Consider the following 15,903-nt stretch of genomic DNA (forward strand, 5'->3'; position numbering starts at 1 on the left):
TGTTTTATTCGTTCAGATTTGACCATAAATTGTGTTGTAAAAGTCATTAGTCATTGTAACAGTATTCCTATAGATGATATACTACTATCATGACTCGGTACAAAAATGTGTCCAAATTAAGAAAATAATACAGGAAACATACTTGAACTAAGTACAATTAGAATCCGAAATCTGCGCGTTTACGATGCAAACTAAATACAGCCTATAGTTCGTTTTTTTTAGCATTAGAAAGAACTTGAAAGAAGGTAAGCGATCTGGATATGTCTTTTAAATGAAAAATGCTTTTTAAAAATCAATAACTATTACTTATGAAATCAGAAGAATATAAATGATCGTATTAGATTCATAATTGTTACATATTTGCCGTAACTTATTTTTTAAATGTGTTTTTAATTTAAAAGACACATCAAGATTGTTTACCTTATTTCTAATACTAAAAAAAACTAACTATAATTGGAACACGAGTATTAATAAAAAATCAATAACACCCTGTGCGCGATATCGCGGGTATGATTCCGTAATTTGCAAAAATACATTAGCAGGGCAGGTGCGACGTTGCAGTTTTCCTCTGCAATTCTGTGCACCTCGATGCATATTTTTAAGAACTTGGATTAACGTAGTAGTTACATTTGAAGTAACTACTATTTATTTGATGTTTTATTTCAAATGTAAAGTATAGTCCCTGATTGGGTTTCTCTGCTCGCGATATTGAAAGCCGTAATAATTTAGGTAGAGGTACCACATTCATTTCGATTTACGGTCGGTGTATTCTGTTCTAAATTATTTGAATTACCTATGCTCATGGGAGCCTGGGGTCCGCTTGACAATTAATCCCATTGACGTAGACTGGCTGGCTGGTAGTAATACACAAAATCTAGTGATACGGTGGCGGAATTGGCAAATGCCAAAAGCATATAGGTACTTATCCAACTTCCACTTCGACTTCTGTGTTCCCGAGTTCCGACTGAACGTCTAGCGACCTTCAAACAGGAGTTTTGGCCGAAGGGTGTCAAGTTCCGGCGGTTCTGCGGCCGGCTCCCTGACACTTCGGGGTTGCGTAGTCTATCGCAATATGTAATAATTTTAAGATATATGTTTTATACAATATGGTACATATTGCTTAGTTTATGCATGTTTAGCATATGCTAGTTTTAAGGTATTTACCTATGGGCTACTAGTTGCCTGAAATATAGATATTAATTCATTTTATATCATCATAATTATCTAATTGCAACTAACTACATAAGCTTCTAGTACGTGCGATAAGTTGCAAAACAAGTAGGTATATATTGTTGTATATAATGTATAGGAGCTTCGGTAGGTAGAATAACGTAATTTTTGTTTCGCGTTGAAGTGAACAAAATGTAGCGGTCTTGTCCAGCAATTCCAAATGTACAGAATTCCACGCCCTTGCATATTTTAATACGCAGCCAAATGCGACGGAGCGCGAAATGGGAATCTTTCTGGATCGTAACTACGAACCGGGATGCAATATCGAAATATTTCCTTTAAAAAATGGGTTAAAACGATGAAAACTCATTGGCGACAATTGTTTCGAAGCGTTTTGTTTTAAAGTGGAACCATTTAATAATTTATGCAGATGAAAATTGCTATTTCTGTACAAATCGATTTGTAGGTATTATTGACGTGATAATAACGTCTTATAAATCGATGAACACTGGTAGCATGCACGAAAAAGCGTCGCGATGTGGACAGATCTCCATGGTAACGTTGTGGACAGATCTCCATGGTAACGTTACGGCCAATGTATGCAATTTTTCATCAATGTTTCCTTATGACGTTATCACGCAAAATTATCGCCCGTAAACCGACTTTACAGACAACCATATTGTTTTATGTATTATTATATGTCATGTTTTAAGAGTTGATTAAACCAAAATTATGCACGTGACACCCTGAATCCGAACTCCGAATTTTCTTTTAAGATGCAAGGGGAAGATCGAGTCAAAGCGCCTTTTCGTACAAACGTAGTCTTCATTTTCCTCTCTAGATATTATTAACATTATTAAAAATATTTTGACACATTTGACTTATCAACCACAGCTTTGCTCCTCGCATAATGGTGTGTTAGATACTGCTTATGATATGTAAAAAAAGTCAAACGAAGTAGTAGAGAATTAGAACATAGTTAACTTAACATACATCAAATAATGTCAGTATCCAGAGAGGAAAATGGGAACTACGTTCGCGGGTCGCCCCCTTTCCTCTTAACTACTGTATACGCAAAGTAAAAAGTTGTTACTTACATAAGTTACATAACGCTCACGTTTACGTAAATTACTTTCTATGCATCTCGCTCGTACTGGCATATTAGTGCAAGCGAGATGTACAGAAAGTAAATTACGTAAACGTGAGCGTTATGTCAATGTCAAAACTGGTGGTAGCCGTACTGTAAACACACCATATGCGAGTTATAAACTCGGCAGCCAACGCTTCTAACCGTAATGTACATCATAACCATAATTCTGAGTGGTCTAAAATCGGAACTGTTTGAGGAAGTTGCATTATATTGTTTGATGCTGTAGTGTACGGTTATGATGGTTAAAATTTTATAGTCTACTAGCTGTGCCCGCGGCTCCGCCCGCGTGGAATTCGGTCTGTGTCAGTAAGCGGCTAATTACTAATCCTAATTTCTCTCCCTCTCCCCTGGAGGCGGAACTTGAAGTAATGTTGACAGATGGATATGCTAGAGGACTGCAGTCCAGATAAAATATTTTACAATTAGGTACCACTAAATAAAACTATACTCCAAAATCAATAGTTTTTTTTTTCCTTTATTCAAATTTTACACGTGATTTAAACGACAGAGTTGTAGATGTATATCGGACGATACAGTAAGGTATACGCGCGCAAGCGAAAGCGAAGCGGCCTGCCTGGCTAGAGCGCCACTCACTGTGGTCTTCTTCAGACTCCTGAGGAAGACCAAGTGCCCCTTGTAACCTTAATGCGTTGCGAGACTTTCGCGAATGATTGGATTTTTTTCTGGAAGGCATGGTAATGCGTATTAAATGCGAGTCCCAAATCGTTTGACTCCGCAAACGACCAGTGCCGTTTTGATGCCCTAAGCATTTCTAGACCATGGTGCCCTCTCTCCCTAGGGTCATCGAGATTACATTGAATTTTTTTGGTTAGTTGAGTGACGTTCATTGCCGCATTACAGCTGAGAATGCAAATTAGTCACATCAATTTATCACGAAAATTGACAGTGCTGCAGCAGTAACGTTTCAACAGAGTAATGCTGCTACAGTAGCCATACATTAGAAAGTTATTGAAAAAGCGAGCGAAGCGAGCGCGAAAATTTTTCGATATAAAAACGCAATTTGATAGACAGTTGTACATTTCGACTTTTAGTATGGAAATCAGTCACATCGTTTTATCACGAAAATTTACAGTGCTGCAGCAGTAACGTTGCAACAGAGTAATGCTGCTGCAGTCGCCATACCTTAGAAAGTTATTGAAAACGCGAGCGAAGCGTGCGCGAAAATTTTTCGATAGAAAAACGCAATTTGACAGACAGTTGTACATTTTTACTTTTAGTATGGAAATCAGTCACATCATTTTATCACGAAAATTGTCAGTGCTGCAGCAGTAACGTTACAACAGAGTAATGCTGCTATAGTAGCCATACATTATAAAGTTATTGAAAACGTGAGCAAAGCGAGCGCGAAAATTTTTCGATATAAAAACGCAATTTGATAGATAGTTGTACATTTTTACTTTTCGTATGGAAATCAGTCACATAATTTTATCACGAAAATTGACAGTACTGCAGCAGTAACGTTGCAACAGAGTAATGCTGCTGCAGTCGCCATATGTTAGAAAGTTATTGAAAACGCGAGCGAAGCGAGCGCGAACATTTTTCGATATAAAAACGCAATTTGATAGACAGTTGTACATTTCTACTTTTAGTATGGAAATCAGTCACATCATTTTATCACGAAAATTGACAGTGCTGCAGCAGTAACGTTCCAACAGAGTAATGCTGCTGCAGTCGCCATACCTTAGAAAGTTATTGAAAACGCGAGCGAAGCGAGCGCGAAAAAGTTTCGATATAAAAACGCAATCTGATAGACAGTTTCTACTTTTAGTATGGAAATCAGTCACATCATTTTATCATAAAAATTGACAGTACTGCAGCAGTAACGTTGCAACAGAGTAATGCTGCTGCAGTCGCCATATGTTAGAAAGTTATTGAAAACGCGAGCGAAGCGAGCGCGAACATTTTTCGATATAAAAACGCAATTTGATAGACAGTTGTACATTTCTACTTTTAGTATGGAAATCAGTCACATAATTTTATCACGAAAATTGACAGTACTGCAGCAGTAACGTTGCAACAGAGTAATGCTACTGCAGTCGCCAAATGTCACCTTTATCATATCTTAGAATGTTACTGAAAACGCGAGCGAAGCAAGAGCGAAAATTATTCGATATAAAAAACGCAATTTTACTTAGAAAGTTATTGAAAACGCGAGCGAAGCGAGCGCGAAAATTTTTCGATACCTATATAAACGCAATTTGATAGACAGTTGTACATTTTTACTTTTAGTATGGAAATCAGTCACATCGTTTTATCACGAAAATTGACAGTGCTGCAGCAGTAACGTTGCAACAGAGTAATGCTGCTGCAGTCGCCATACCTTAGAAAGTTATTGAAAACGCGAGCGAAGCGTGCGCGAAAATTTTTCGATAGAAAAACGCAATTTGACAGACAGTTGTACATTTCTACTTTTAGTATGGAAATCAGTCACATCATTTTATCACGAAAATTGACGGTGCTGCAGCAGCAACGTTGCAGCAGAGTAATGCTGCTGCAGTCGCCATACCTTAGAAAGTTATTGAAAACGCGAGCGAAGCGAGCGCGAAAATTTTTCGATATAAAAACGCAATTTGATAGACAGTTTCTACTTTTAGTATGGAAATCAGTCACATCATTTTATCATGAAAATTGACAGTACTGCAGCAGTAACGTTGCAACAGAGTAATGCTGCTGCAGTCGCCATATGTTAGAAAGTTATTGAAAACGCGAGCGAAGCGAGCGCGAACATTTTTCGATATAAAAACGCAATTTGATAGACAGTTGTACATTTCTACTTTTAGTATGGAAATCAGTCACATAATTTTATCACGAAAATTGACAGTACTGCAGCAGTAACGTTGCAACAGAGTAATGCTACTGCAGTCGCCACCCGAATGTCACCTTTATCATATCTTAGAATGTTACTAAAAACGCGAGCGAAGCAAGAGCGAAAATTGTCGATATAAAAAACGCAATTTTACTTAGAAAGTTATTGAAAACGCGAGCGAAGCGAGCGCGAAAATGTTTCGATATATAAACGCAATTTGATAGACAGTTGTAAATTTTTATTTTTAGTATGGAAATCAGTCACATCATTTTATCACGAAAATTGCTGCAGCAGTAACCTTACAACAGAGAAATTCTGCTGCAGTCGCCACTCGAATGTCAGTTTTATCATATCATAATGTTATTGTAAGCGCGAGCGAAGCGAGCGCGAAAATTCTTCGATATAAAAAACGCAGTTTGATAGACAGTTGTACATTTTTACTTTTAGTCCCAACCAGGCGCGAATCCAGGATTTCATACAGAGAAGGGATGGGACGTTATTAGATGGGTACTTGTACACGTATAAAAGTTTCATGTAGGTACCTACTCCACGACGACTGCAATGCTGATGCAGCCTGCGCTTTTTTTTGCCTAGGGTTTTGGTGCCCCTGCCCCCTAGACGTGTCGCCCTAAGCAAGTGCTTATTTTGCCTAAAAGGGTTATTCCGGCACTGCAAATGACAGAGGTCAATGTTTTTTTTTTTCCAAGTACCCACCTCGTATGAATATGGATTTGATATGGGTGCGATATAATCACGATTAGGTATAATTCATGATGGAGAAAATTAATAATTTTAAAGAATTTTGCAATTATACGCGTGTTGATAATTATGTGTGTTTATTTTACCACTATGTAACTATGTAAACTCATTTTTAGTTTTCTTTATTAATTAATGTTTACTCAGTTCCCCAAAAGACTGTGCAATGAGGGGCAATTAATTTACTGTCGTTTAATTTTGTTGTATTATTAATTTATTAAATCAACATAATTATTCAATTATTTTTGTTGATATCCGTACCCCCTGTTCTAAACTTAGAGTTAATTTGGCAAAATCTTTCCTCGGTGGCTTATTCATGTCACAACGTATTCAATTCAGCGCCAACTGTTAGTTTACCCGGGTACTCAATAGTGGTAGCACACAATACAACACAATAGTATGAGCAAAGTTTGCCCCTCCTTCCTAAGTAGCGCCATAAGATTCAGGGGCAAACTTAAGTCAATCGAGTATTGTGGCTACCCCCCCCTTTTAGGGGTTGAATTTTTATAGCCTATAACCTGGCCGGGGATTTTCTCGACAGATTAGTAAAGTTTTCATCAAAATCCGTTCAGCCGTTTTCACGTGATGCGCGTTCAAATAAACAGACAAACAGATAAACAGATAAACAGACAAACAGACTAAAATTCTAAAAACTTTTGGAATGTGTTCTGTTATCGATTCTAAGTATCCCCAGCCAACTTTTTTTCGAATATCTTCCATGTACAGACTTTCAACCGTCTTCAGCTTTATTATATGTATAGATATAGATCTATCATATGACGAGTTAACTCTTGGTTGCTCTTGGTCATAAAGTAACGGCCACGATACGATGAAAGACGCTTGTATAGTTTTCTTAGATCAGCTGCTTGCCCATAGATGGCGCTGTATTCAATGTTCGTAGTATCGTAGTATGTACATAAAATATGTACCTACCGTAAAAGTTTTCACTCTAAATTAAATTTCCTTTAAAACTTTTTATATCATGTGTTTAGTATCAGAAACTTTATGATTAATTAAGTATTTAATTTTCTTTTATGTTTGACGAGAATAAGACAAAAAGGTAAAGTGGTAGGTATTCATGTTTATTTAAAAGTACCCTCTACTCGCAAAATGTATTTAGTTTAGTGATATTATCTGTGTTGTTTATTAACTGGTGCATCGAGTTCAATGTGTGATTTTCAATTTAATAGAATTCTTTATTATAAGTTACGTATACATTTTGTTTGGTAAAGTAGGAAGAGGTTTTCTATAATCTTAATTTTGACTGTTTATTTTGTGTCTGTACCAGTCTGTGTTATCAGTGCATTGCTTAATTAAATATTTGACAATATTTATCAGTTATTAGAGATAAAAAAATAAATAAAACCTTATCAAGAGATACTTCAATTTGAGGCGTGGTAAATCAAACAATCATATAATTTACTTCTACGTCCATATTGTATAGGCGTCCATTGATGTCAAAATAATATTGAAAACGAATTGAATTTATGTGCTTGCTTACTCTAAAATAAAACTACGTAGTGTGCGTGATGTGCTAATAGTATTGAATTGATATTCTTTTGTCACTTATGTATCCGAATACAGACGTTACACAGACTGTCGATCTCATAAAATGTTGATAAGGAATTCATTACAAAACAAAGGTATCCCCTGTAACGAGCTTATCGGCTTGTGTGTGTGCATACAGAAGCTACTACAAGCATGGGCACCCCTGGAGAGATATTCCCATCGCTAATCAGACCGGGCAAGTCAACTGCTTATAAAAAACCTGCATAAGCGCGGTTGCCTTATCACGCGTAGTTTCTACGTATGTCGAGGCCTCAGTTATACCGGTTGGCTAGGCTCTCAGTTTCCTCTAGGCTCGGTATGCAAGGATAATACGTGGCCAGGGCAGTACGCACATGCGCAGAGGGTAGTAACCATACCGATCAAAACAAGACACGACGCGTTTTCCTAAATCAGTCAGAAAATAACAAATATCAGTGAATACTGGAAAGATTGTGTTCGATTTGATAAATAAGATACTTTCCACGAACAGACGCGTGCGGATTCGCTCTGAGTCTAAACAAAACAGTGCTTCTGCTATGTAAACATGAACGAGCATAAAATCTTGGTTTTTATCGCGTTTTTGATACTCTATTGTTTGTACTGCCTCAACAGTTGGTTCACGTCTGAGAATGTTATAGAAGAAAATTTACCAGAACCTCTACCTGATTTGCCGCAAGAAATCCCTGAAATATCAGTCCTAGACACATTAGTCACCAAGGAAGATGTGAAAATAAAGATGAAAACAAAAACAAAGATAATTCCATTGTTTTTCTACAATGCCTGCAGCGTCTTAGAAGTGTTTACCGAAAAGCCAGCGCTGATCAAGAAAAACAAAACAAGACAGAAAGAATTAGACAATAGCAGTAACGCGATAGCTGTCATTGGCATAACAGTATTCTTAGTGGCTCTGGGTGTCAACGCAGTTCTAGACGCACTGAAAGCTAAAGAAGAAGAGCGTGAGCGGAGGAAACTGAATCCGGATGGGGAAAGAAGGCAATCATTGGCAGAGTTTGCTAATAAAAAACAGTTGAGACGAGAATCCAGCCGATTTGGGATACAATTGTTTCAAATTGCAGAATCAGTGGTTAGTGGGGAAGAAAAGAGTAGACGCCAGAGTCGTCCGTATGCCCGTGGAGATTCCACAAACTCCTACTTGGCTGACAGAAAGGCTCAGACAGACGGTTCCACGCCTACGGAGACAGCGGAACCCAGGCTTGTGAAGAGGCAATCGGTTGCTAAGCTCTTTGGTATGTTTCAATATCTATTTTGAGATGGTTATTTATAACTGAATCTTTGTTGTTTATATGTGGTTCACTTACAATTACGACAAGTACGCTGACGCGTTTTTTTGTATACTGGAAGATTAGTTTAAAATCATACACGAGTGACATGATTGGATTTATTGGAAACAACCTACAAACAAAAATATTGATAGATTGAGAGTCCGTAGATGCGCAGGCCCACTGATTACCAGTTCGCCGGACGGACGATATCAGCCTGTCAGTTAGTCGCAAAAGGTAACAGTTCCGAACAACTGACAGGCTGGTATCGTCCGGCGAACTGGTAATCTATGGGCCCCTTAAGGGTCCTTAAGGGTCCTACCTGAACCTAGAATTATTTTTTTCAGTGAAGTTTAATCCATTTTCGTCTGGAACATACTTACTTGGATTTCAATTATTTCGTTCGTTATTTCCTACACGGTTAATTTTATATTCAAATGTATTATTTTTGTAGGATGAGCCCTTACTTAGAGGGTAAAATTTGATTGCTAAAGATGAAAATATTTATAAATAAAACGCGCTTCAGCATATTTGGTTAAATGTTGATTGAGAATGTTGATGTTTATGACTTATGACTAACACTGTTTTAACTGTTATGACTAACACTATATTTTAACTGTTATGACTAACACTATTAATTGTTGTCTATGACTATTTTTAACTATCTAATCTCTCTCTTCTGTCAATGTTTAACTTATTTCACTATGTTTCGAAACAAGGTCTGTCTGACGACTGAAAAAGACTTTCAGGTAAATATACATATATTATGTATGTAAAAGGGTAGTTGTAAATGCATGCAAATGGTGGCTGGTTCCACCGTAATTCTCAGAAATATATTTTTATGTCGCTTACATATTATTATATTGCAAACAAAAGAAAAAGCTGGTGTCGTGTCGTATCAAGAGGTCAAGGATATGGCATACGAGATGGAAAAATGGAAAACACTCCACCGACAAGAGGATACCTTTTAAATTGAATAAGAAGACGTATACTGAGTTACCAAACTGGAACTGCATTCTACTCTACATAATTTTTTCGACAGCTTGTGGCATCGCACTTCTTATAACATTTAAATTTGTCAGGAAGTGATTTGCCTGTACAAACCTTATATCTCAGTACTGGACTGATGAGTTTGTTACTTTGAACACTAGTAAGTTTAGTGAGTTTTAGTTATTAACCTTGTAAAATCCCGGCGTACTTGTCCAAGTACAAATTAAATTAGTTTTGAACTTTTATAGAAATAAAAGAAAGTTTCAAATTCAAAAGCGCAAAGATTTACCTGGAAAGTACGAGATCTGATTATAATGTTCTCCGGCTCAGAAATCGCCACGTACAGTCACCTGCAATGATAATAATATGTTACTTTTCGAAGGCCGCAAAAATATCTACAAATAAGATTGTGTCAGATATTTTTGCGGCCTTCCTTGTGTAACATACTATTGCAGGTGACTGTACAACAGAAGTGTTTACATGGTTGCTATGTCACGAGCTTTCATTAAAACAAGTCGAATGTGCCCCCTGTTGGGCGCGGAAAAGATAAAAGTAAATTAACTGCGATACTGGCAAGCTGTCAAGAGAGGCACGGAATATGTTGGCGACATATCGTTTTGCTTTCATTGTAATACTATTAGGCGGATTCTGAAGCCACGATTTGATATCCTCTACCTCTATAGCCCGTTCTTATTTCAGATTAGAAATGTTATAACCTCAAAAGTAATGGTAACTTTTTTCCTCCAAAATTAAATCTGAGTATAGTGGATCTGAATTCGTGTGTCGTTTACATATTATTATTGTACCGCAATATATCATAGATAGCATTTCGGAAGAAAAAGTTTATTATCACTACTTTTGAGGTTAGAAAAATTCGACGTCCCTTTGCCTGCACGACCACATAAGATAATGGCTTGAATTTTGACAACTCTAAATAGCAGAAAGGGAAAGGGACAGCATGATTCGACCCTGAACCGCTGTCAAACTTCGGTTTTGTAGGAAGTTTCCTTTCTGTACGGTAGTACTATTATTTATTCTGTGGCGATGTGTCACATTGACAACGACTCAAGGTTGTATCAAAATAAGATTTAAAATTTATCAAATTCTTAAAACAGAATCCTTCTCCGTGTGACGTGATTGCACAGCCCAGATATTTCCATCGTTAATTTTGTGATTGCTTTTATTTATTTAATTGCTTTTTAAGCCAAGTATGTATTACCTACTTAATTTATGCTAGTGCCAACTAGAGCAGTATTAAAAAAATCTACTTGTGTTTTATATTTATTGAGAATGCGAGCTCATCTTTAGTTAAGTACTTAGTGTTTTGTATTGTTATAGACTTTATTCTTTATTATTTATTGTTATAGAAAAAGCGGTGGTGGCCGAGTGGATATGACATCCGACTTTCAATCCGGAGGTCGCGGGTTCAAATCCTGGCTCGTACCAATGAGTTTTTCGGAACTTATGTACGAAATATCATTTGATATTTACCATTTGCTTTTCGGTGAAGGAAAACATCGTGAGGAAACCTGCATACATCCGCGAAGAAATTCAAAGGTGTATGTGAAGTCCCCAATCCGCATTGGGCCAGCGTGGGGACTATAGCCCAAGCCCTCTTGCGAGTGAGAGGAGGCCTGTGCCCAGCAGTGGGACGTATATAGGCTGAATGATGATGATGATAGACTTTATTCTAAAATGGACTTAATTCACTTGATATTGGACGTTTTTGTTATTGAAATAAGTAGGTACGTAAGTACATAATGAATACCCAGTAGCTATAATTTACGTCTGATTAGTCTCCTAAATGATGTTCCGAACGACTAATCAAAGGCTTCATATGGTTTCACTAATTTCAGTAGCTGTACGATGCTAATTAGATATTTACGAGTAGTTATGAATATACCTGTTAAAGTAGGGGATACTAATTGGAAATTTAATACTACCGATGTATCTGCAAAATCTTTACAATCTTGAGTAGGTAGGTACTTATATATTAAGGGCCACTTGCACCGTCCCACTAACCCGGGGTTAACCGGTTTAATCTGGAGTTACCATGGTTACCAGTACAATTTGACACTCGGTTAACGGTTTAACAGCTTAAACCCGGGTTAGTAGGATAGTGCAAGTGGCCGTAAGTAGGTGTATAGGCTGGTTGGTAAATATTACAGGCTGGCTAAAAAATAACTGCATTCCCGTTGCCAGGGAAGTTTTGGGATTATACTGAGCAACTTTTACTATTGGACCAATCGCGAAATCGAGAAAAAAAAAATTTGGCTGTTTCATACATTTTGGCTGGTCCGTTTTCTATGGGAGGGTAATTTTTTTTTCGCGATTTCGGGGTTGGTCCCATAGCAAAAGTTGCTCAGTATAATCCCAAAACCTCCCTGACATTGGGAATGCAGTTCATTATTTATTTTATTTTATTCATATACACCTACCTACCTACATGTAGGTATTTCGTGTACCATTTAATTAAATAATTTATCTCTGCTTTGTACATCGTTGCGGCAGATTATATCTTCACAATCTTCATTCTGGAATGCTAGAACAATTAGAACCAGGGAATGTCGCTTCTTCACTGACTTCACCTAATAGCGTTTAGAACATACCTCTCTAAGTTGAATAGCGTCCCAGAATACCGCAGAAATAGCTAGAACGCGTCTAGAAATTAAATTAAGTCCATGGGTATGCTTTCGAGACGTTCTAAAGCTATTTTCACATAGCATGGGAATCCGCCTGAGGGCGTTTTCACATTACCCGATCCGATATCGGATGTCGGATGAAAGTAAAATGTGATACATAAGTGTTTTTCTGTATTTATTAATTAATTTAATTAATAATTATTACTAAAAACGATAGATAACTCAAAAAGGCGGACGGGATGCCACATGGCACTCTTCTGCAGCTGTTTTTCTCATTGGTGCCTTCCGACATCCGATATCGGAAAGGCGCTTCCGATAAATTCAGCCATGTCATATGTCATGTACGTCATGTACGTCAGCTGTCGGGCCGATAATATGTGTTTGCGTGCGTATGCTCGTGCGTTGTAGTGTACGTGACCGCTAAAGATGGTCTCATCGGCCCGGACCCGGACCATTCTAGTGTGAGTTATCCTAAATGTCCCGCACGCATAACGCAGCGGCGGTGCATCCAATGTGAAGAGCGCCTAAGAGGTATTTCCAGGAATGCAATAATGTGCAGGTGAATGCATTCGTGCAGTTTGTTCATTAAGCTATATTGTCAAGTTTAGTTATGTAAAAGAAATCCGGTTTTGTGTTACGGGGAACATACTTGTAGATACCAGAATAGAAGATTGTTTTCGGGTGTTTACGGCATTTTTATGTATTAAGCTTAGAATAAATTTAAAAGTGGAAAAATTACTGTCTTGCTGGCTATGGATGAGGTCTTGGTGGCTCAGATGGCAGAGCACTGGAGTATCGATCCAGGGGTCGTGAGTTCAAATGCCACACAAGACAGTAATTTTTCCACTTTTAAAGTTATTCTAAGCTTAATAGCATCGTTCGCAAACGTTTCTTTCGTTCTTTTCGCAATCGTCGCAAAAAAATTTTTTATGTATGTGTGCGTTTTACTGCGTGCGTTGCTTGTGAAGAGTATGAGTGACAGTCGTCGCGTCACTCAGCCATGAGGATACAACAAAGAAGACGAAGAATATTATATGACCCTAACGTTCAACTGATAGCCTTAGGTTCATTATACATAAATAATGGTATTCATATAAATTTCAATTATAATGTAAAATGTTACTCCAACTACAATGTAGCATACGTAACGGCATTACTGTCACAGCGTAAATAGTAACAGTGGACCGATGCCTTTGATGTTTGCGCAAATACCGACACCGTACATAACACAGTAGAGTTGTCACAGACTTTTACACAACTGCCCAAAAATGACAAACATTTCAAATAAGACATGCTAGCCTTGTAAGTAGTACCGAGCTACTAACAATGGAGTATGCAGCTCGGGTAGGCGCGACCCACGCCTTGCCCCTCGCACCCCGCACAATTGCCCTGTCCTTCGCCGAATGTCTGTATTGTTTTATAGACTCTGCTACTGGTTACACAGCTCAAACCACTTAAAGCACTAATAAAATCTAACCATCTTTGTCTATCACAGGAGGTCGCCCAGTACCGATGGTGCGGCGGTCTTCTTTCCCCGCCCTGCCGCTCAACCCCGACGTGCAAGCGCTGATGCTGGGCCACCGGCAGCCATCTTTCGATAGTGACGATGAAGACGGGAAGGGACGACGTGTGAGGATCATACGGAGATACTGAATCTCTGATAAATGTACAGTCATCAGATACATCGAAGTGGCCAAGGCGCTCACAAATATCTGAGCACGCCTCTATTGTCAAGGCGTTAGAGCGCTTGTTGTCACAGAGTTGTATGTTAGTTAAATTATTAAAAAAAACAATTGTTTTTTTGATTGATTTTTTAATGTTATTGTTTTGTTGTTTTAAAGATAAAATGAAAAACTTGATGATAAAAAGAAAACTACTCAATTGCAAATTTTATTGACATAAAAAAGGAAAGTATGAGAAAGTGCCTAGTGGCAATGGAATTTTCTTGAAAAGTTTTCTTAGCTTGCATGCTGCAGCCCTGGCAGGTAAATATTGTTATTAGAAAAATAATATTTTTCTTTATTCAATCTTCTCAGATTTACACTTCCTATGACTATATAAAGCACTATTTGCACTAGGTATATTATCTTATTTCGAAAAATAAAGGTGTTAATTGTTTTTATTTACTTGAAATATAAGTAGGTATCGATGTGTGATAAAGATAGGTCTAAAACTTTCAAAATGTATATGACATTAGCTAAAGAATTTAACATATCTCTAGAAATGCATATTTGAAAGTCTGAAACTGTACTGCGAATGAATAAATGTGATAAACAATTAAACATACCTACATGAGTATGTCTTTATTAGTATGAATTTAGATAATCGACCCTTTACCAAAGCTTTGACTACCTCTGTTATTTTTATTAACTATTAAATGTTTTGGTATGATATTGTTTAAAATTTTCGTAGGGTTAAAAAAACGTTTAGCTTTAGGTAAGTACTTAATACAAAATATCCTATTAGTCAAATCAGTTACTTTTTTAGAACTGTCACAACGCTTTGCTAATATGGAATTTATATGAAACATGGGATAAGCTTTACATCGTAACGTCACGGTCAACTCACCTACTTTTTATATTACTATCCGATTTATTAAATAGAACATGTGTTTAAAAATGACTCCCATCTGTGTTTTTCTAATAATTATTTGGTGCTTTATTTCATACATGGTGTAATAGTACATTTCGATGCTAGTGCGGAAGGTATGTCATTACTACACGAGTACCGAGATATTTTGCCACGAGCCGCAGGCGAGTGGCAAGACTCGGGACGAGTGAAGAATGACATTTCCGCACGTGTATCGAACGACGTTTTTTAATACAGTTGCGAAAAAATAAGTAAAACATTGTTAATCGTACACTAAACAAAAGTGGTAACAGTGACAGCTCGCTTAGACGTCGTCTTTAAGTATATTATATCTATGGGCGTTTGGCAGCTATTCCGTTCCATTCAGACACCTTATTAAGAACGGAATTTTCAATATTCAATATTAAAAAATAAACGTGTTATAATGATGAAGAGGTAAGTATTAAAATATGAAATATGTATATTTTTCATATTCTTACATTAACAGTAGGTTTTTATGCTGATTACGACGTTTAAAGGAAACTAATATTAACACTCATCAATAAGTAGTCGTGAATTGGAACAAGTATAAATTTAAAAAAATTGGAAAAGTAAAAAGCACTAGTTCGACATAACCAACTTTCCGCACGCTAAACAGCTACGTAAAGTAGCACTTTGTGAGCAACTGTATTAAAAAATAATTTATTTTTCACTTCTCATGCTCAAAAAGTGCACCTTTATGTCGTGCGTAGACGACATAAAATCGCATTTTATGCTCTAGAGCATAAAGTAAAATCATCTATTACGACCCTTATTGACTTAGCAATAAAGTCCAAATTCTGCCATACAAACTGCCAGCCCTGCCGGCGCGCCCCCGACCGGCGCTCTCCCGATCGGCGTGCCCCGCGCCTCCGACCGGCCCATTCGGCCCAAGAACAATTTTCTTTAGTCTTGAATAAATACGTTAAAATA

General features: G+C 37.3%; 1 protein-coding gene across 2 annotated transcripts; it reads left to right on the forward strand.

The window, feature by feature from the left end:
• Window positions 1–7,732: 7,732 nt before the first annotated feature.
• LOC134796538 (uncharacterized) lies at window positions 7,733–14,050 on the forward strand. Of its 2 annotated transcripts, XR_010144945.1 has the most exons (3): window positions 8,561–8,698; window positions 9,451–9,480; window positions 13,859–13,986. XR_010144945.1 is itself a non-coding variant. In XM_063768722.1 (2 exons), the coding sequence occupies exons 1-2, from the start codon at window positions 7,996–7,998 to the stop codon at window positions 14,014–14,016; spliced, it is 861 nt and encodes a 286-aa protein (XP_063624792.1). In that variant the 5' UTR covers window positions 7,733–7,995; the 3' UTR covers window positions 14,017–14,050. The 2 variants fall into 2 exon arrangements, 1 of the variants encoding a protein (XP_063624792.1); XM_063768722.1 differs by lacking the exon at window positions 9,451–9,480 and having other exon boundaries at window positions 7,733–8,698; window positions 13,859–14,050.
• Window positions 14,051–15,903: the final 1,853 nt, after the last annotated feature.

The sequence above is a fragment of the Cydia splendana genome, chromosome 13 (genome assembly GCF_910591565.1).
Source record: "Cydia splendana chromosome 13, ilCydSple1.2, whole genome shotgun sequence".
Lineage (NCBI taxonomy): Eukaryota > Metazoa > Arthropoda > Insecta > Lepidoptera > Tortricidae > Cydia > Cydia splendana.